At 34.9% G+C, this 22,854-nt stretch overlaps 1 protein-coding gene across 1 annotated transcript in view; it reads left to right on the forward strand.

The window, feature by feature from the left end:
• LOC128991721 (glucose dehydrogenase [FAD, quinone]-like) overlaps positions 1 to 22,854 on the forward strand; it is a 24,729-nt gene continuing 1,875 nt past the window's right edge. The window contains exons 1-11 of the mRNA XM_054414846.1: positions 1 to 71; positions 10,272 to 10,485; positions 14,645 to 14,894; positions 15,372 to 15,535; positions 16,017 to 16,271; positions 17,037 to 17,214; positions 18,421 to 18,596; positions 19,332 to 19,474; positions 20,469 to 20,606; positions 21,578 to 21,777; positions 22,351 to 22,515. Of these exons, the coding sequence (XP_054270821.1) occupies positions 55 to 71; positions 10,272 to 10,485; positions 14,645 to 14,894; positions 15,372 to 15,535; positions 16,017 to 16,271; positions 17,037 to 17,214; positions 18,421 to 18,596; positions 19,332 to 19,474; positions 20,469 to 20,606; positions 21,578 to 21,777; positions 22,351 to 22,515 (1,900 nt within the window). The 5' untranslated portion in view covers positions 1 to 54. The remainder of the gene's footprint in view (positions 72 to 10,271; positions 10,486 to 14,644; positions 14,895 to 15,371; positions 15,536 to 16,016; positions 16,272 to 17,036; positions 17,215 to 18,420; positions 18,597 to 19,331; positions 19,475 to 20,468; positions 20,607 to 21,577; positions 21,778 to 22,350; positions 22,516 to 22,854) is intronic.

Genomic DNA, 22,854 nt, shown 5'->3' on the forward strand with positions numbered 1-22,854 from the left:
CTGTACACCACTCTGTACATTGTACACTACAGCCCCAGGTCTCGACCAGACACAATGCTACTGCAGACCAGGTGAGTCGTAAGTCTAGTACAAGGTTGTAGACATCTTTTTGTCTATAAAAAATCGTTTTTATTTTCATTCCAAAAATATATTTAGAGATTTGCAAATTTACAACGTACACAAACACAACAATTTTTACATTTTTATCCTCCAATACAGGACCAATATGTTGGTAAGTGGTTTTTATTGAACACTTATCATTGTCAGACTCAATATTAAAATCGTACATCAAATTCACTCAATGCGTCATCAAATAGAATCGATCACAACTTTTTTCATTTATATTTAGGCTACCATATTTTTGTGAATATTTTATGGGTAAAAATATGATTCAACTGTAACTAGAACTAGAAGACTCTTTTACAATCCGTGAATGCAATAATAATCACCTTGCTGTATGAATAGATTTTTCTCTAATGTGGCTGCTACGTAGACATATTTTTTGTTATCTATTTGAAATATAACCCCTTAAAAAAGGATGAAGTGCGTGTGAAGTATAATTTACAAAACTAGCAACCAGCTTGATTAAAGTATGTGTAACTTAAAAAACGGAAATCTACAGTTCTACAATCTTTAAAGCGAGCATTTTTCAAGATTGGTGCTAAAAATCGTTCAACAAATCTAAAATCATAGTACGTACACATTTTCTAAACCCCATCCCTTAATTATATGCAGACAATATTAGATATACAGTAGAGCTATAATTATAAGGGACATTTATTATACAATATTTAATCATATACAACGAGCTATTATTTCGTTCAATCGGACGTATTTGAGATCGACGCATCTTGGTAAACCATAGAGAAAAGCTTTGAGGGGATTTTAGTGGTCTTTTAGGAAAATATATATTTTACGTGGGTACGAACTAGTGCTTATATAGTCTAAAGCATTGAGGGGATTTTAGTGGTTTTTATGAAAAATATACTATTACGTGGGTACGAACGAGTGCTTTACTGTAAATAGTCTAGTCTAGCTTGTTACAATTGTAGTTTGTTCCGAAGGAAACCCTTGCTGACTTGGCCAGTTGAACAAAACATGAATGGTGGTGTATACTTATCTTTATCTAGTACTATTTTGAGATTATGGTCTTAGTTGGTAAATGCACAATGTTAAAATGGGCTAAAAATAAAGTTATAAAAAGTCCTCATAACTTTAGAACGGATCAAGATTTTTTAAAACTAATTGCGGCGTTGTAATCAGCGTAAAGTTCTAGTTTGAAACAATGGGTCACAACCCTACCTTTACATTTGAAAAAAAAATTTTGTATCCAATATGGCGGATCCAAGATGGCGGCCAAAAATGTTTATTCAGTCAAAATGAAGTACTTACTACACTACAATGATCTGACGTGGTCCGAAGTTGATATCTTAAGAAATGTAGAAAAAAGTAGGGGGGGAACTCATTTAAAATTCACCCTGTATAATAGTATATAGATAATATAACTGCACCTGCATGCTTATTGAGATCAACTTTAGCCCCTGAACTTAACTATGCAAGACTATTGAGTTGAGTAGGTAGCTATTTCGTCTTGCGTTAGTTATATGAAATTTTCCTTAGGTTAACCAACACAATGAGGTTGGTTGGATGTTGAAATGTACAACAAATAAAAGGTTGTATAGTGTGTACACGAAACTGGTCTATTAGTTTAATCTTGTGGCTAAATTTGGACTATTGTATGTATATTTTGTTTGATATCAGTTCTCAATGACAGTAACAAATTCTTTTATGAGCTTCTTACTTAAGTTTCACAAATCAGCGAACAAAGCCGAACGCAAAATATTACAACGTAAAATCTCATTAGAAACCTTATGTAATTCTTGTATTGGTAAACATGTAACTAAGCGTAATGGTGCAATAATGCATATATTAGGTTATGCATACTCTAATTAAGATTTAGATTCCTATGAATTTTCGTAATACAACTCAGAACTCCGATGATGATTACAACTAAAATAAAATGTATTAAATATTTGCATCCCCGATGAAAATATTCTTAGGGGTTTTCATATTTCTGGCAAAGTACAAGATTGATTTTAAGATTTCTTTCCAATCCAACTTTTTCATATTTAACTTAGTTAAATGCCTAAAGTTTCGTTTAGGCTATTAAAGAGCTAGGCCTAATGCTGGATGGGTTAAATGTCAGATTAGCTCAAAACGCAAAGGTTTTAGTTTAATATCATGGGAACGCGGCTGGTTTTGTTACTACAACTTGGAGCGTAGGATTTCTGTCATGAAGGTTCAGGTTATAAACCCATGCACCAATCACCGATGTATTTCGCGTTTTAGGGAAATATTTGATGACGTCTTTACTCGGTTGTTTGAGCCCACCTTAGCAGTAGGTACATCTATAATTGATAATGGAAGGATTGATCTCTACCGAGAGGGAACTTAATTGAGACAGAAAGACTGTCTCCGTCGAAACCATGCGATAATTCAATATTTCTCTATCACCAAGTAAATGTTTGGGAAAACTCAAATTTGTAAGTGTATATTTCCTTTCCTGATTACCCCTGAATATCCGCATTCCAGATATTCACAAACAAGTAAGTACTTCACAAACAAGCCGCAAAATTTTGAATCATAAGCGAGGGTTTCTCAGGTTTCCTTCAGATAGAAAATAGTAGTACAGGTTAAATCAACTACAACTTCATATTAATTTGACAACAGATTATGCACTCACAGTCTCACATTCGTGGATTATTTTTTTATACAAGAATAGGTAATTTAATTCTTAGGCTATTTGTAGATATCAGTTTTTAAAAACACCAAACGTGATTAAGTACTGTAAACGGAAAGGCCTACTGTAAAGCTAACTCTAATCTTTGAAACTCAACTTGTTAAAAGCCCAATATTTTTAGTCTGCGCAAATAATTATTTGTTTTAACATACGCTGTAGACATTAAAATTTAAGCTTTACTATATACATTTCTTTTAATTAAAATACATAATCTCTATCACAGTATGTAACAGTTTAAAATAACACTATTTACTGTAAGAGCCAGCGTTGACAATAGTTAAATGTATTATTTGTGTTTAATTTCAATGTCGTAATCCAACTAACCTTTCACATTCAGTGTACTTTTTTCGTTAACAAAAAATTATAAATTTGCAATGTTTATACTATAGAGATTTCGTTATAAAGTAATTCATGTAAAAGGGGTGTTGATGCACCACCATATAAACAAAAGTTGAGCACGAATATTTTCGGACACACTCGTGTATAAAGCCAAGAGATTCAATAACTAGGTGGCGTTCGCAGAGGCATCCACAAAATTGAGCGGAGTCATCAAGGGTTTATATTGTATTGTTTTGGTCATACTGCAGTAATAACAGTCGTTTTTAATGCATGCGTTGCGGGTCTAAAGTAGCATTTTTACTCTTTAGGAAGTCAAAATAGTTTTAAGCCTCTATGGAGTAAAAATCAGCTGTTGTCAACTCAGTTGTAAATTTCTATTGTAAGCAATTGCATGTATCGAAATATGTATCGATTCGTGCTACAGTCTCTTCCCAAAGTGTTTTAGCATTGTAGATACATTAATCCATTCCCACATTCAACACGCTCACCTTTACTACTTCCTTCACTACCCCCTACGTCGTGGACCTGTTTCCCTCTCATCCCATAGCATTTTAGGATTGCAGATACATTAATGTAATTGCCAAAGACAGTTCCCACACTCTGCACTGCAAGCCTTACTACTTCCTTCACCATTTCCTACGTCATAGACTCGTTTCCTTCCCTTCTCATAGAATTTTTGATTAAAGATACATCAATCTAACTGCCACAGACGGTTTTCACACTATGCTCATACTTTACTACTTTCTAAGCCATTTCCTACATCGTGGACCTGTTTTCATCACTTTCCATAGCAATTTAGTATTTTAGATACGTTAATCTAATTGCCACAAACATTCCCTACACTCCGCGTTGCTAGCCTTTACTACTTCTTTCACTATTTTCTATGTCGTGGGGATGCTTCCGTCCCTTCTCATAGCATTTCAGCATTGCAGATACATTAATCTAACTGCTACAAACGGTTTCCTGTTCCCACACTCCGCACTGCTCACCTTACTACTTCCTTCGCCTCTTCTTACGTCGCGGACCTGTTTCCCTCTCTTCCCATAGAATTTTAAGATTTTAGATACCTTAATCTAATCGTCATAAACAGATCCCACACTCCGGACAGCTCACCTTGACTACTGCCTTCACCACTTCCTACGTCTCGGACCTTTTTCTCTCCCTTTCCATGGCATTTTAGGATTGCAGATCCCTTAATCTAATCGTCATGAACAGTTCCCACACTCCGGACAGCTTGCCTTTACTACTTTCTTCACCACTTCCTACATCGCGGACCTGTTTTCCTCCCTTCCCATAGCATTTTAGGATTGTAGATACCTTGATCTAATCGTCATAAACAATTCCCACACTCCGGACAGCTCACCTTGACTACTGCCTTCACCACTTCCTACGTCTCGGACCTTTTTCTCTCCCTTTCCATGGCATTTTAGGATTGCAGATCCCTTAATCTAATCGTCATAAACAGTTCCCACACTCCGGACAGCTTGCCTTTACTACTTTCTTCACCACTTCCTACATCGCGGACCTGTTTTCCTCCCTTCCCATAGCATTTTAGGATTGTAGATACCTTGATCTAATCGTCATAAACAATTCCCACACTCCGGACAGCTCACCTTGACTACTGCCTTCACCACTTCCTACGTCTCGGACCTTTTTCTCTCCCTTTCCATGGCATTTTAGGATTGCAGATCCCTTAATCTAATCGTCACAAACAGTTCCCACAGTCCGGACTGCTTGCCTATACTACTTCCTTCACCACTTCCTACGTCACGGACCTGTTTCCCTCCCTTCCCATAGCATCATAGGATTGCAAATACCTTAATCTAATGGTCATAAGCAGTTCCCACACTCCGGACAGCTCGCCATGACTACTTCCTTCACCACTTCCTACGTCGCGGACCCGTTTTCCTCCCTTCCCATATAATTTTAGGAATGCAGATACCTAAATCTAATCGTCATAAACATTTTCCACACTCCAGACTGCTCACCTTTAGTACTTCCTTCAGTACTTCCTACGTCACGGACCTCAAGCTAGTGTCGTCATTTGATTATATTTATGATTCATACCGTTTCTGTTCTAATATCTGTGGAATAATGCTATCAGCTATTTCTTTATCTACTGCATTCAAAAGTCAACAGCTGATCATATGTATTTATTTATGTGTCAAATACTGCTTCCATAAGGATTACATTGAAACTTTGAGACCCAGTGGGGCGGATTCCTGAGAGTTATTTTTAACGCCATATAGATGTTGGCACTCACCGATATGGTCTTTATCACCACCCAAAATTTGAAAACGATTGATTCAGCCGTCTAGGAGGAGTTTGCGTATTACGAAATGCATAAAAGTCGACGTTTTTCACGTATCTTTACTACCGTTTGAGAAGATTATTCTCTATTCAATATCAACCCCTAGTTTAAAAGTAGTAGGATACATAATGTGTTTGGTATGTTTGTTTAGGTACTATTTATACAGGTGCCGGATGATAAGTCTTGAGATGGACTGAAATTTAACAACTTACTAATATAAATAGAGAAAAATAATTTATTAATAAAAATAAACACGTCTAAAAAAATAAGGTTGCCAATGACACAGAAAAATTATACACTTAAAAATAAAATATTAAAAGATTATAACTATAAGACCAATTAATTTTGATGTTTGCAATATTAATGATTTCTCATTATATAGGCAATAAACCTCTTAATGTTTCAAGTATAATAGTTTTCAAAAAGGATCCGTCCAAATCATATTGTTTCCAAAAGTTCACTTTGACGATGTTCCTCTAGAACCAATAAACAACCCAATCACCTCCATTTTTGAAATTTGGAAATTTTTCTTGAAATATTCAAAGGTTGATTCATAAATTTGTTTCTTTTCCTCATTCCCTTTATTAGGTTGATTCATATAAAATCGCATAACCTATTGATGTATGCTACATGGCCAACAAAGTTATTGAATGATTGAGGATGTTTTTCGAACCCTAAATTGAGACTTTTTTTCGCAAACCGACCTTCTGAAGTTCATACAATATCCAGATGAAGTAAAAGTGGGTTTGAAAGTAACAAATCTGGCAATGATTTCGCGTGAGAAAGGATTATTTATTGAAGCAGATATTTGGCAACCTCGATGAGCGGAACTGTCTAGCCTCTAGACTGCCCTTGTTTGCCGTTGTCTCCGTGGTCGTGGTCTTGCGAAGTTAGCTCACACCTTTCACTGCACTGCACTCACCTGGGTTTCAGCTGTTTTGACCTTTGTTTGTGTTTAATTGTTGACCTTCCTATCCCGAAGCCATACATAGTCTATAGAACAGCTGTATAGACACTTTTATTTCAAAAAAATAGTTGAATATGGGACTCTGACAGTATGCTTCTGTCAAAAATAAAATTTTCTGCCATTATTTCTGTGATAGTTGCTGTGCCATAAAGTCTTACTATATTGTTATAAGATTTCTCATCTAATGTCATTGAACGTGTGTGTCATATGGCCATCACGTGAAAAGTACTGGACCGATTGAGCTGAAATTTTACAGGAATAGAGCCAATATGCCAACATACTTAGGTATGTTTTTATTTTTTTAATCTCCACCCTACAAAGCTTATATAATGGTTGCCATTTTTTTCTTGTGAATTGCTTGGTATTAGAATTGAATTGCAGAATAGTATATAGCAGGGCGTCTTAAGTAAACAGCCAAACCCCGTAAAATTGTTCCATAGTTTCAAAGAACCATGCAGAGACTAAGTTGTATGGTACGCTGTTCCTCGCAGCAAGCAACCTAGCCTATTGAGATGGCCCCTCAAAGCAAAATGCTATAGAAGTTGTTGTGGAAAAATATATTTGGAACCAGAGAAGAAACTTTTGTATAAATTTCAATAACTTTATGATGTTAGTCTTATTAGTTTCCTCATTAGTATCTATGAATACGATTTCTGGGCTTATGGGTGGCTCGAATAATACAATCAGGAAAATTGATCATTTCACTACATCTAGAAGCGTATGATAAGTAACTTTACTTAGCTTCATCTAACATCGAAATTGGTTGAACGTTATGTAACGAGAGTATTAATTAAAACCATTAATTACAATGTTCAATTAATAAACCGTTCAAGTCGGACGAACTAACTGTAACAACTACGGATATTGCTGTACTACTAGAAGGGTTCAAGGCAATGCAGATAAGGTTTGTAATGGTGGCGACTCGTTAATTATATCAAGAAGGCAGTTGTAGTAACAGGAACTTGTGTAAGTAAACCGGCCGGCGAGTGGGTGGCGGGATGGAGGAATATAGAACACTACATCATCATTGACTTTAGATAGGCCTACTTTATACCAGACTTCTTAAGGGACACGTTTTGTTATGTCAAGAGTGCTGAAATGTCCAAGAATTAATTAACGTGCAAAAAGAATCAAACCGTACCTAAATTACTAAAAACCAATGTTTTAGAAAAGTGCCTAACAAAATACTTTAAAGTGTTTTATAATGCTCAAGTTCCAATTCAAATCAATTTATGTAGGCCTAATCTAACTCATGCTGTTTGAAAAATGTTAAACTTTTATTCCAAGACTAGTTTGTAAGATATAAATCAGTGCTGGGGATGTCATCCACTGTTCTTTTGACAGATATTATAGCATATTCTTCAGCCAATCGATTAGGGAGTATGTTTTGGAAGATGTGTATATCTAAATGTTTTTGGAAGTACTATAGGAAGTTATTAGCTTACTATTACAAATTGTCTTAGCAATAGGAGTATATTTACATATTTTTTTTAACAAAAGATTAAAGCTATTGTTCGATTCTGATAAAATATAACTGAATTCCTCAAAAAAATTACCAACTGACAAAGCAGTAAAAACAAATGATTCTTTAGCCACTCTAGAATCACTAATTAAAAACCCCGTGAGCAATGATTGATATACCCCATTTACCATAGCTTTGGAATCTACAGTCAATCATATTGAAATTTTACTATGATGTCGGTATCCCCAGTGTAATAAGGCAAAGTGGAACGTAGAGTGTGTACATATTTGTGACTTGTGATCCATCAACCTAAAGGGAGAACTTCGTCCTTAAATTAACCTTCCTTGTAAAAACGCCACAGAATTGCTCAAGAGTTTTTAAAGAACAGAAATGTTTGATCAATTAAGATTAAATAAATGGTGATTTAGATAGTTGTACTTGAAATACTAACTAGAGGTCGTCTATTGGTCGAAAACTCAACCAAAAATATTAATGTACAGCCTTTTCTATTTTCATCCCATGCTGTGAATAAAACACATGATTAGAATTGCTTCAATTTGTTATTGTTTTGATTTGTTCTGTTTCTATTTCTTTGTTATTTCGTCACCAGCATGGCAACCCACGAGGCCAATATTAATTTTATTTAGATGTTAAGTTCATTTTTTATGCTTATTTTTGAGTCTATTTTCATTTAGAAAGGGATTCTGCACATCAACAGCAAAATATATTTCTAACAGTATGCGTAAATTTTCCTTGGGATGCACACGAGCAGAGAAAAAGGTTTTCAAGAAACATGCTAACATGCTTACCTACTGTACAGTATAATTTAATATGTAAAATTCTATCGGTAAAAACTGAATGAGAATTTTAATGGTATACGGAAATAATCTAAAAACAAATAATGGGTTTCACGATCCTCATTATTTACAAGAGGTATGAGATATTTTAACTGTTCTTCCTGTAAGACTAACCATTATAATCCAGTCAAATCGGCAAGGAAATTACCTCACCTTACAAAAAATAACTGCAGCGATTTTTTTTCTCATTTCTATGTTTTTTGGGGTGTTGAATCCGAATCTGAAGAGATCCAACAAAATTCTTTGTGCGTTTTAAGGTACCTGAAGGAGCGCGCTCTAGCAGGCTAACTGTGCGTTTGATAAAGAATGATATGTATGTATTTTGTAGGAAATTTCATGATCTTTCATTTTCATACTTAGTAAAAATTAGTAGAACGCATAGTTTCCAAGTTATAAGATTTTCATATTTTTTACGTGTACCTCAAAACGCACACAGAGTTTTTGTTAGATCTCTTCAGATTCTGATTCAGCACCCCAAAAAACATAGAATAAAGATAAAGTTGTCACAGTTATTTTTTTGAAACGTTTAACTACCATTGGACTGTTAGTAAAATAATAGTCCAAGAATTGACTTCTGATTATTAAACAAAAATATCATAATTTTTAGCAGGAAGGAGTGACTTCCAAGTATTCATAATAGTGCAGTATGACTTTGAAACACAACCATAAAGTACAGTAATTACCTATCATCAACATAAACATTGTTAAATATAGAAAGCATACAGTATATTCTTACTATCTATGTTAATTAATGCAAAAGAAAAGCGAGGTACATCAGTCCAAAAGTCATAACTTAACAAGATTAAATACATTATTTAGCTTCATACCACAATGTCCTAATTGTTTTGCCATCCGCATTTCACATTCAAAAACTTTGGTAGATGAAATATCTTCTTTGTGAATTTCTAATGGAAATTTAAGAATAAACTATTTTCAGCTTTTTTATTGAGGTTCCATGAGAGATAACCAATGAAATTACACGGTCATATGGACTTTAAAACTGTAAAACCAAATCTCGTTTATAATGGTCGGGTTTCTTTTGCCAAAGTAATTAAATATTTTAAGAACATTTCTAGCTAAAAATGTGTTTCATAAGCCTTTTTCTAATGCTTTCCTTTAACTACCTCTAATGTCATACCTTTCAATATTTTCAAAATTAAAATTAGCTCTTTCCTCACCACTGTAATCATTGGTAACTGCTGTAGTTGTAGTACTACTGAGTAACTAGCATTAACTAGCATCAAGAGGTCGCGTTTTCAATCATGAGTCAAGTCAGTACAGTATAACTAATTGATGGTTAAAAACTTGCCCCAGCCATTTGTGATTATTGGGCTTTTAATAGATGGTCCTGACTAAAGCAACACCCAGTCTTAGTCAGTAACAAAGCTAAACAATAAATTTCAGTCCATTCTACTCCCTCATTCCTCATTCATATTTGGGTAAAAAATTTTAAACATGCTCAGTTGTGTCTCCATGCAGTAGGCTATCTCAATTTGCAATAATAACTCGTTCAACTGATAAAAACTTGTTTCTAGGACATGCCTGGTTCTAATCTTCTGCTCCGCTTCCTGGAGCATGCGTCTAGAGCAGACCTCCAGAGCCTCCAGTAGATGTCCCTGCTCCGCCTCTGAGAGACCCACCTTGGCTAGGACCTGTGAGGGGTCTTCTCCCTTCATGGTCTTCATGGAAGCCCTCATACTATCCCAGTGTTCCCTGAAGGACCCCATACTATGCTACAAGCCTGACCTGGTGAGTACCAAGAGGATTTTTTTTCTTCTCTAAATTATAGTGTCATATATTCATATTAAAATTATGAGACGTACAGATTGTGTGTATGATAAATTTTACAATATAGTCACCATTTGTCTACCTGTATCCATTCAATTATCTATTTCAGCAAACATGTTTCACATTTTTCTTGTAAGAGTGTAAGGCTGCATCTGATTCTTTCTCTGATAAACTATCGTGTTCTTTGAATCGCCCTCAGATGATCAAATAGATTGGGATTTTGATTAGGCGGGTTCTTTTTTATTCTGTATTTAAAATGATTATCTAAATAATTAATACGCTACATGAAACTTTGTCGGTTGAACTCCTCCACCATTTCTTAACCAATTTTATCCATTGACGTCTCATTGGAAAGAGCGTGTCGCGTAGATTTGCAAACTGGCCTTACATTTTTGAAAAAGTCCCTTGGGCTCTGCCCCAGTGGCTTTGAAAGTTCCAATGTTATCCTTTTGGAGAACATAATTGTTTACATTTTGATCAGCTGTATAATTTAATTGCTGTTATTTATTTTCAATTCAACAAAACGCTTAGGGTACATTTACTGATTTTGTTGAAATTAAATATTTACCACTTTAATTTACAATGTAAAATGTCGAGGAAGCCTGGGCAATTTGATATATTAAAACGTTTTTATTAGGTCGCTTTCTTGTCCGCTACAAATTTTGCAACCGATTTTATACTAACTTCCCGATGAGCTAGGGACTTGAAACTTGAAACGTATCTCACAAATGAAAGACAATGCAATATTATACAATTTAATTTTCATATTTCCCTTGGGCTACGCCCCATGGGCTTGTTTTTATTAAATCGATTTCTTGCAAATTTTGATACTTCAGGATGAGCTAGAGACTTGAAATTTGAAACATAGCTCACAAATGAATGACATTGCAATATTATATCATTTAATTTTCATATTTCCTTTCAGGCTACGCCCCATGGGCTTGTTTTTATTAGCTCGCTTTCCTACAAATTTTGATATCAATTTTTAACGATGTTCCCGATAAGCTAGAGACTTGAAATTTAAAACATAGCTCACAAATGCATGACAATGCAATATTATATCATTTAATTTTCATATTTCCCTTGGGCTACGCCCCATGGGCTTCCAAATTTTTCATGTTTACATTTTGAAAGGATGTAAATATATCAACTAATATAAGTCAGCTGTAAATACTTAAATTTGACAGTTCGAAGAGCAGATGTTAAGAGGTACAGGTTATGCTCCCAAGAGATTCTTTATACAAAAAAACGTTTCAAAATAAAGATAAACAATCTGATTGCAGGTATCAAGGTGTTTGTAAATAATGTCAATTTTTGTTTATTTAGTATTCTATAAAGTAAACAATAAATATTTTGAGTGAATGCATTGCAGAGAAATTCCATAACAAACTATAGTTAAATTATTATATATTGTGAGTTTTCGGATTAACGAACTGTAAACATGTAATAATATAAATTATTTGTGAATATTGCATGATAACTCATATTATGGTCAAGGAGACAGTCACCCAACGCAAGCGACGCCTAGAGAAGGAAAAGAAAAACAGACTAGTTAAGCTTCAACAGGAATCGGAGGTTTGTAAATCGGCAAGACTACTATGTCAGCGTCAGGCCTATGCTCAATCCACGGCTTATTGGAAGGAGACAGCCTCCCAACGCAAGCTACGGCTAGAGAAGGAGAAAAAAAAAGACAAGTTAAGCTTCAACATGAATCGAAGACTTGTAAATCGGCAAGATTAGCCAAATGGCGTAAGCGAGCTACGCAGGTTTGTAAATCGGCAAGACTACTACGTCAGCGTCAGGCCTATGCTCAACGGGAAGTTGAAAAGCATAGATGCAGAAGAAGACGGTCAACAAATAAAACGAAGACTCATCAAACTGCAAAACAATACGAAAATGGTAATAAGAAATGAAGAGTGCCATTCTTTCAAATGCAGACAGATCCTGAAAATTACTTCTACAGTCTCCTGGTACAATATGTACCATTTTACTCTGAGAATGAGTTAATTGATGAGCATAACAATGCACGCGAGTCTTTTATTACTCGAGAAGATCAATTGAGAGAAACAAATGCATACCTTGAAATATATCAAGCCAGAGACAGACAACTTGAAACTGCATTCAATCAGGCACATACTTTCAATCTTCTTGAAAGTCCAGAAGAAAATGTTGAGGCAGAACTTGAAGATGAAGTTACCGAAAGAGCTATGGCAAATGAGCAGTTCTAGAATGTGTGTTCTGCAATGAATTTACAACAGCGAGATATATTTAACACCATTACTCGCAGTATCCAGACCCAATTGAATGGAACCCCAAATCGCATCAGAATGTTTGTCACTGGAGGTGCTGGAGTTGGCAAAACATTCACATTCAATGTGCTAAAAGAACAGGTCAATCGTTGCTATGGCAAGAAAGCAGTTAACGTTGGCGCATTGACTGGTGTTGCGGCTAGACTTATTGGCGGAACTACGCTGCACACATTATTTAAATTACCAGTTGAAAAAGATGGAAAAATGGTACAACATTTGTCACCACTCATTGGTAACTATTTAAAGATCCTTCGAAGTCAGTGGAAGGATATCAAATTCCTGTTCATCGATGAGATTTCCATGGTCCCATACGAAATGTTGTGCATGATCGACTCTAGGTTGCGACAAATTAAGGAGGAGGAAAGTGAACCATTCGGTGGCATCAACGTTATGTTTTTTGGAGATTTGTTTCAGTTGCCACCTATCAGAGGCTCAAGCACTCCACCAGCCTACGAGATTTATTCCAGCAACTCATTTGTGGAGACTTCTCAGCCTTTTATTAAAACTAAAAAGTGTAAAATAATTTATAAATAAAAAACTTTTTTAAACAAAACGTTTTTAAACGCCCTAAAAAGTAGAAAATAATTTACAAATAATTTATAAATATGTTGAGAGAGTATAAATACTTGTACGATTTAAAACGAAAAACGTTGGGTGCATGCAATTAATTGATAATAATACATTAGTTCAGTAGGTGAAGGTAATTGTAAACTCTATTGCATGCACCCCTTGTTTTTCGTTTTAAATCGTACAAGTATTTATACTCTCTCAACATATTTATAAATTATTTGTAAATTATTTTCTACTTTTTAGGGCGTTTAAAAACGTTTTGTTTAAAAAAGTTTTTTATTTATAAATTATTTTACCTTCTATATAATGAAGAACACCTACAATATAAAGATGCTCACAAACAATCAACAAGGATGTTAGCCGAAGTGTTACTATTTTGTAGGAAACACGGACAAAACTTTATGATTGGCAAAAGAAAACACTCTAAGGCTGAATTAAACTGGTACCGCAAGGACATTAAATAAAATATATTTTTTTCATAAAAGTCAAGTGATTTTAAAATAACATGACTACATCCAAGAAACCTTTAATAAAACTTTCATTTGAAGGAATTGCATTATCCACATTTAAGGGAAACAAAAAACCAACTGAACAACATTAAGCCTTTCAATTCTGGATTTTTCTCAGAAATATAACTTGCGTTATAACAGTAACTAACCAAATTAATGCTGACTGAAGCAAATACAATTATTGTGATAGAGAGGTTATGCAGATAATCAGGCAGTTCTTAAGTATTGTAAACAAAATGTTATCGCTATAAAAAAATTACTGAAATTTGTAAACGTAGGTACTGGCGATAATGGGTAGTACCAAGCAGACTACATTATCCCTGACGAAGATCAACATGGACAACCTAATGTGGCTATAAGTGGGGAACATTTGTAGAATACACTAAAAAACCATCAGCTTTTGAAAAATAATAAAATATTTACAAGAAATGTTATGATTATATGGAACTGTTAGGTACGTAAAATATGAGTTGAGTCTTTTAAACTCATCGGAAATGATGCCTTTTATTAGTTTTTAAATAAGTTTACTTTACTTCTTTGCAATTGCTCGATTCGAGCAACATGTACACTAGTCATCAGTTAAGTTAAATCAAATCATCACTGTTTTTTGTCATTTAGTGTTTCTTTCATATTGGAGTTTTCAGTCTGTAATAAAAGAAATGAAGCCTCATTTTAATACATCGTAACTAAAAGAAAGAATAAGCAAAATTCATCCTAAATTTCTCACCCCAGGAGACGGAGGTGGTAGACTTTGTGGTGGTGGGGGCTGGGTCCGCTGGGAGTGTGGTGGCCTCCAGACTCAGTGAAGAGCCCCGCTGGAATGTGACATTACTAGAGGCGGGGGGAGCGGCACCAGCAGGGACACAGCTTCCGTCCATGTACTTCAACTACCAGGGCTCCGACATTGACTGGAACTTCCCCATAGAGAAGCAAGCCAATTCTTGCCTCAGTAGACCTGGTGGATTCTGCTCTTACCCAAGAGGTGATTTTGAAACTAAACTTTATTGGTGGGCTTTTGCATTGGATGTAATTAGAAATATTTAATGGGCTTCAGCATCTATTTTTTTATTTTTTATTTATTTGCTGCCAGACTTATTATACTTTCTTTGAAGAGTCATTCTGAGTGGTTAGACTCAGACTAGGGGCTGGAAATGGCTTAACACATGAGCATCAACTCCAAATCTCTAGATTTGTCTAAAAAATCCTGCAACAAGATGGCTTGGGATCTGTTAAAATCTTAATATGGCTAAAGAAGTGAGAGTTTTGTGATCTTTCTTGTAGACTAAAACTACAACCAGTAAATTCTTAACAAGAATCTGTTGTTAAAGCTTAAAAATCACATTTAAAAATACATAACTGTAAATCAAATTGTTTGTAAAATATTAGGTGATAAAATACGACAAGCCTTAAGTAACAGAAATGTCAAATAGAAATTATTAGAATGGTTCTATTATTACAGGAAAAGTGATGGGAGGGACTTCAGTACTTCATGGAAACATGTACATGAGAGGGAACAAGAAAGATTACGACCAATATGAAAAATTAGGACTCCAAGGATGGGGCTTCAAAGACGTTTTGCCATATTTCAAGAAGTCTGAGGATAACCTTGATTTTCCCTCTAAGGTAGTAAAAAGTTATTAATTTCCATTATAATTACGCACACTTTATTTATAGGTACCGGTAATACTACATTCAATCTGATGAACGTGTTATTTCAAATTCATGTTTAAAAGTATCTTTGGCAGAAAAATTGATTTTGGGTTTTTTGAATTTTGAGAGTAGACTTTTTATTTATCGACATCTATAGTTAAATTTTATTCAAAGGGAACACAGTTACCATTGTAACGAGTGTGCAAGTGTACTAGTCAAAGATTGCGCATCAATTAAATTTATCTTTTTGTTTATTGTGTGACTTGATAGTTGATTGATGTTACATGAAAAGACTAAAAGCTATAAAATAATAAATGTAGGTAGCATGATTTAAAGGTTTAAGTGCAGAACTGGCAATACCTTGAAGTGGAGATCATTAATCTACTTCTTCACCATAGTTTATCCACATTAAAATGCAGAAATTATTAAAACATTAAAATTACATATCAATTAGGAGTTCCATGGCCAAGGTGGGCTGATGACTGTGTCTCGCTACCCCGAGACCCCAAGTTTTGGGAAGTATTTCATCGAGGCTGCTAGAGAGCTTGGTTTTGAGACCATGGGGGATGCTACGGGACGCAACCAAACTCAGTTCACCATCGCTCAGATGACAGTGAGAAACGGAGAGAGACTGACTACTTCCAAAGCTTTCCTCTACCCATCGGACGTGCTCAGCAGGAAGAACCTTAATATCATTCCAAATGCCTATGTACGTTTGAAAGTTATACTTTTTAAATCAGTAAGTTTTTTTTGGTACATTCCTGTTAAAGGGAACATTTGTTATTATCGATGATTTTTTCGATATATCAATATTAACAAATTGAAACATATCAGCTGACAACTAAGATGTTCAGTATATGAAACTGTTCTAAAAATATAACCTAACATAACTAACCAAACTTGCTGTAACATTTAAAAATTCTGTGTTTAACTTGTCTTTTCTATTAACAAACCCAAACGGAATTTTTAAATGGTACAGCAAGTTTGGTTGGTTATGTTAGGTTAGCTTAGAACAGTTTCATTTTTTAATCCATATATTAGACTATTTTAGCCTAAACAAGATCAGTTAGTTATTGTTGTCAATTTGTAATGGATCGGATCGGAAAACAAAAATATCGATATATCAAAACAAAATCATCGATAATAATGAATGTTCCCTTTAACAGGAAAGTACCATTTTTTTTTTCAGAACAGCACATAACATATAGCTCACAAACTAACTACACATATCATTTACACCTAGCAGCAGATCAGTTTCTCATGGTTTCAAAAATGTGTGAATTTTAAGGATTTGTATAAAGATGGTACTTAGGAGACCCCAGGTAAAACTTCCCTGTTATATCAGAGGAATTATGAAATTATGATTGAAATTCCAGCCCATTACTTAGTTGGGCAAGACCTCGTCAAATTGGGGATTTTGACTGAATTTTATTTTGGCACTCAGCAAGTTTGCAAACACATTCATTTTGTTCAGGTAACAAAGGTTTTATTTGACGACAGCAAACGGGCCATCGGAGTTACGTACTTCAAGGATGGTTCATACAGAAACCTCTACGCCAAGAAGGAGGTGATCCTGAGTGCAGGGGCTATTGGTTCTCCCCATCTGCTCCTTCTGTCAGGGGTGGGACCAAGGAGACACCTTCTGGATAAGGGTAAGTGAAGTATCCAAAGATCTTAGTGACCAGAGTTTTGTAACTTATAATGGTCAGGGAAACATTTTGATGATAGGAAATAAGACAAAAAGTTAATGCTAAAAGAATTTGTTTCTTCATTATATTGAATTTTAGCCTCCTCATGGCATTTAAATACTAAAGAATTGGTGTAAATACCTGCATTTATGGGATCAAATGTGTTGCTAAATTGTAATTGGATTTTACCAACATAGGAGTCGCGACAGTACAGATGTCTTGTCGCTTCTTTTGAAGGTCGTCAATTCATACAAACATACATAAATACATAGAGCACAAGAACCTACACAAACATAAAAACGAACAATTAGGGTAAAAAATGAAGGGTTAAACTGCAACGACAAGGGACATGATGTGATCGGACGGGAGTTATGTCTAGACTGACTCTAGATGTCTAGAATGATGTCTGGAAGTCTAGACATAACTCCTGCCTGATCATGTCGTGTCCCGTGCCGTTGCAGTATTACCCTTCCTTTTAACCCTAAATGTTCGTTATTTTGCTCGTGTACGTGTTTTGCAATTTAGCAAGACATTTGATCGCATAAATGCAGGTATTTACACCAATTCTTTAAATGAATTTTCTCTTTAAAATGCTAACCCGGCACAAGAGATACTTTAATGCTCTATAAACAGCATCAACCAAATTTGATTTTTCAGTGGCCACAGTTAGAATTTAAAAAAAATTAAGGTTTGATTTGAGAACATAAAATACTCATTTCAAACCTTCCTGGTTAAAGAAAAAAAAGTGACAGTGAAATCTATATTCTACCTTGAGTGTATAGTGCTAGGTTGTTTGTCTTTCTTGTGCCAAAATGGACTCTATAACCATTTGGGTAAACCTGCTATCGTATCCTAACAACGATCTTTAAACCACAAGCCATGCTATGTTACACCCTTAACCTCCAATGGCTTTCTAAATTTTTTTTTAAATTAAATGCATTGTTATTTTGACAAGTACATTTTACATTTCAAGCAGGGCCTCTTTAATAAATGGCCCAGATGAGCCCAGGCCCAGAGGGTTTAGGTTTGTTGGGGGCGCAATGAAGAAAGGAATTCCTCTCAAGGTAGGTCACAATCATATCTTGGGCCCATATCTCTTCATATGCAAACCGCAAACCTGATTTTAAGTTGAGATTTTCATGTACGTTGAGTATGATGCTGGATTTGCAGGTGTTCCTATACTAGCCGATGTACCAGGAGTTGGGATGAATCTACACAACCATGTATCTATTGGTGTTCCGATATTGTTTAAAACTAGAAGAAACCCGAGTAGACTGAATGTGACAACTTTGGCTGAATATCTGTCGTACAGGAGAGGTCCTCTATCATCCACCGCACTGTCACAAGTATTTCCTTTTCTTTTCAGTTTTTAGTAATTTTCTATGTATTGATTGTCATATGTATGTCTACAAATAATAGGAATCTGTTAGAATAAATTATAAAACTGAATGACACAGTCACCATTTATACTTGACAATTGTTTTCAGCGCTAAATAATTCAGTGTTACACATTGCAATTGTTTCATAACGAACTCATGTCTCTTTGGGAGAAATTGTACCTCTTATCCTCTTTAGGCTAGTTATGGTCTCTTTTGCATCAAAATCAGTGTAATTTCTCTGTAAATTAGTTATTTTCTATGATTTCAACTGTTTGATTTACATTTTTTGGGTGTGTTCACAAGCATTTTATGTTTACAAACTTAATCTCCAAATAGCGCAATAGTATAAAAAGTTTTTCCAACTAGAATATTTTAAGATTGAGTATTTTACTGTTAGCTAATCAAAATAACCTTTATTCCTAAATTATATTTATGGAATGTTAAACAAAATAATTGCCCAATCAATCTCTAAAAATCTAATAGTTTTGGGTGTTCAAAGAGTTGACGCTTTCAGTATTCTTTCATTCAAGAAAGAATTCCAAGTAATTTTTATAGGAAGTTCTTTAAACTGTTAGTAGGGTATCCTTTCAGTATATAAACAGCATAGTATTTTTAATTAAGTAATACACAAACACACAGCATAAGATATGAGAGTTTAAAATCTTTGCCAATGTTGCAACTGACAACACTTTATTGTCTCAGATGACCGGCTTTGCACATCTGGATGATGGAAACCAAGACACAGATGTTCCGGATATTCAGTTCTTCTTTGAAGGTCTCAACGCAAACTGTTCCTCTACTGGGTTCTCTGCGCTGGAAGACCAGCCTGACTATACGTTGATCAAGTAAGTTAATAACAGTACTGACATTGGGCTGATGCCCAAGTTGAAAATATCTTTTAAAATTCTGTAGTGAAATCAATATATGAAATAAGTAAAATCCTTCTAAACCTAAACAAAAAAATTTCCCAAATGTCATTTTCTACTTTTCTGTGTCCCTCCGGTTTAATTGTTGACATATATTTGGACTTCTAATAATGAAGCAAACTTCATGTAAAAAATCCATAACTCAATTAGTTATTTCAATTTCACAAGCTTTAATACATTCATTAGATAATTTATGAAAAACTATAACTAAGTTGAAAATGTTTTCTATTGCAAATAATACCTATCTAATGTTTTTGGATTTAGCAAATTTCCTATATAGGGAATAAGCTATTACCGTAGTACTCATGGTAAGACCTGGACCTGGATTTACTTCTTCGTTTTGAGGTCCCCAGAGGCCAAAAACACCATCCAGTTGAATTAATTTTTTGTACATTTGTCCATTAGCAAGATAACTCAAGAAAAAATTATCCAATATTTGATTAAATTTAGTATAAACGTGAAACCTACATTTATTCAATAGTATATTACGTTACTAGTCCCGGAAATAAGTGTTTACCGGACGAGTGTGGTCGTTCCCGTGCGAGACGAGGTCGATTAGGGATTACCATACGAGTCTGGTAAACACATTTTGGACGATTGACGTACGATAGTTTACGCTATACTACTAAATCCGTTCAAATCTTTATATATTACCACCAACTAAAGGACTAAAAATCACTAGTCGTAACCTCTAAGAGAGGTTATGTTTTTTTATAACCACTCATTGCCACCCAAATACAGTATAATCAGCGAATAAAGAGTTTGCGAACCAGCATGATCAGGCTATGGGTTATGGTATAAAAAATGGTTCAACCAGCTCATTTGAGAAATCCATAGTTCAGGGTAACAAAATATAGGCCTACACACTAAATTATGTTTTTTTCTCTCTTAAAATATGTTGTATTTTTTTTAGGATGACACCCACTCTTCTTTCCCCGTTTAGTAGAGGTTTCTTGGAACTAGCCTCTTCAGACCCATTCATGTATCCCAGAATTGTCTCCAACTACTTCAGTGATGAAAGAGACTTGAACTTGTTAGTCAAGGGAATAAGGTAATGTGAAGCTTTATTTCATAGAAGTATTGTCCATTCCTTTATACATTGATTCTTTACTTTTTTCCTGACATAATGTAGTTGTCCATTGCCTACCCAGAAAAATTGTCTTAAGAAAAGCGTTGTGATTAATTAAGGGTCTAAAACCCCCAAATTCCAAGTTCCTCAACTACCTACTCTCTACTATTTTATAATACTTCGCCTAATTAATTTCCACGTTCCTCGACACTTCAGGCTTATTCAACTGTTCAACAAAGCTTCTTTTTCTACAAACTACGCCTTCCACAGGACAATTCCACAGCTACACAGACTTGGAAATCAAGCATACCAACATGTTGATATGTTCACCTGCAAACTAAAAGCCATTAAAAATACCCTAGTTTAAGCTGTTATTTTTAGGTGGTTGATGAGAATGTGTCCTGAGGTCACTGTCTGGAATTTGCTGCCTTGTTTGTTTACACTTTCACATAAATATCTCTTTTCCAAAAAAATTTTTTATAAAACAGCACAACGATTTAATTACTATCATGACTAAATTTAGAATATACATAGATGCTAGGGACAAGAATCGGACTGATCTGCAAGTAAAGGAAAGACATGTTGTATTCTAAATTTAGATTTTTTAAATACAACCACAACTTTTTGTTAAGCAGTTATTAATACGGGATGAAAACGAAGTGCATCATAAGAAGCTAAATATTTCCATTATAGCTGAGAGAGAAGGGATGTCGACTAAAAAAATGTATTAAAGGGTTACCTTTAATACTTTACTTGCAACCTTAATGTAAGACGACCCCTAGGAAACCTGAGCAGAAGTGGTGGAACCAAGTAAATGCAGATATGTTGAGAATTTGATTATGGAAGAAAAATGCTGAGAATTGGATAACGTGGCGAAAATTTGTTAGTACGACTCAATATCACCTCCAATATAAATGGCAATGGGAGTAAGAGTAAGTAATTAACTGTTTCAGGTTCGTCCAAAAGTTTATTAGAACTAAAGTGATGAGGAAACAGAAAGCAGAGTTGTTGTTCGGATACCTGAATGACATTGCCAAGCCGTGCACAGCTGTCAGGGAGGATTCAGACGAGTATTGGAGATGCATGATCAAACACATCACAAACCCAGAGAACCATCAAGTGGCCACCTGCAAGATGGGGACGGAGGAAGACGGTGAGAATATTGCGTTAGTTGGACAAGCTAAAGGAATTTATTTTATTTATGGTAGAATGAGCCACCAACAGAATAAATTACTGTAAAAATTATTTTTTCTCTTACTTTTCAATACTTTCATATTCATAAGTACTTTGACTAATTGAGGATACAAATGATGCTATAGTTTTCAACAAATAATTTCAGTTTGGTTTGGTTTAAAGTGAGCGTAGGTGACAGAAATCAGTACTGTACAGTACATAACGTATATTACGTTAGCTCACTCTGTCAGTGGTTCAACTCATCGGCATTCATTTGTATTCTATAACTACAGCTACAAAATGGGAATAGAATAACTACTTTGGAATTAAAAAACATATGCTACACATGTTCCCATATGAGTGGTTGTTTTATATGTGAAAACAGAAGGTCTCACCATTATATACCACAGTTCTAAGTAAAGAAACCTAATTTTTACATTTTACATTTATAAAAGTTAAATACCTGATTTAATGTAATAAAAAAAACGTTTAAACAACGTAAAAATAAGTTATTCATAGCTCAGACCACCTTCAATCATGTTTTCCTCCGCAGCTTTTGCAGTACTGGATGATAAGCTGAGAGTACGAGGGGTTTCACATCTCCGTGTGATCGACGCCTCAGTTCTTCCTAGCGTAGTGTCAGGCAACACCAATGCCGTCGTCGTCATGGTGGGGGAGAAGGGGGCGGACATGGTCAAGGAAACTTGGCTCGGACAAAGTAACTCCAAGCTACATGGTGCATGGCGACTACCAAACCTGCTTATGCATGACTCTAATAGTAGTTACAGAAAATGAAGGAACAAAAGTAACTTTTGGAATGATTTTTTCAGATTAGGATTTAGAACCGCATGAGAAATATTTACCTGCTTTTGCATGACATCTAGTGGTGGGTACAGAAAACTAAGGAAAAAATCGCTTAGCAGAAATTTTCCAAGAGTGTGTGAACAACAGTTGCATGTGGTATAGAAATTAGAAATAGGGTTTATTTATATTGTCAAATGTTCATAGATAAACTAAATTATCTAAAAGTACCTAGAAAAATAATTTTAAGAACCAG

The sequence above is a fragment of the Macrosteles quadrilineatus genome, unplaced genomic scaffold, assembly GCF_028750875.1.
Source record: "Macrosteles quadrilineatus isolate MER2022 unplaced genomic scaffold, UCM_ALF_1.0 Scaffold_4__1_contigs__length_99947679, whole genome shotgun sequence".
NCBI lineage: Eukaryota > Metazoa > Arthropoda > Insecta > Hemiptera > Cicadellidae > Macrosteles > Macrosteles quadrilineatus.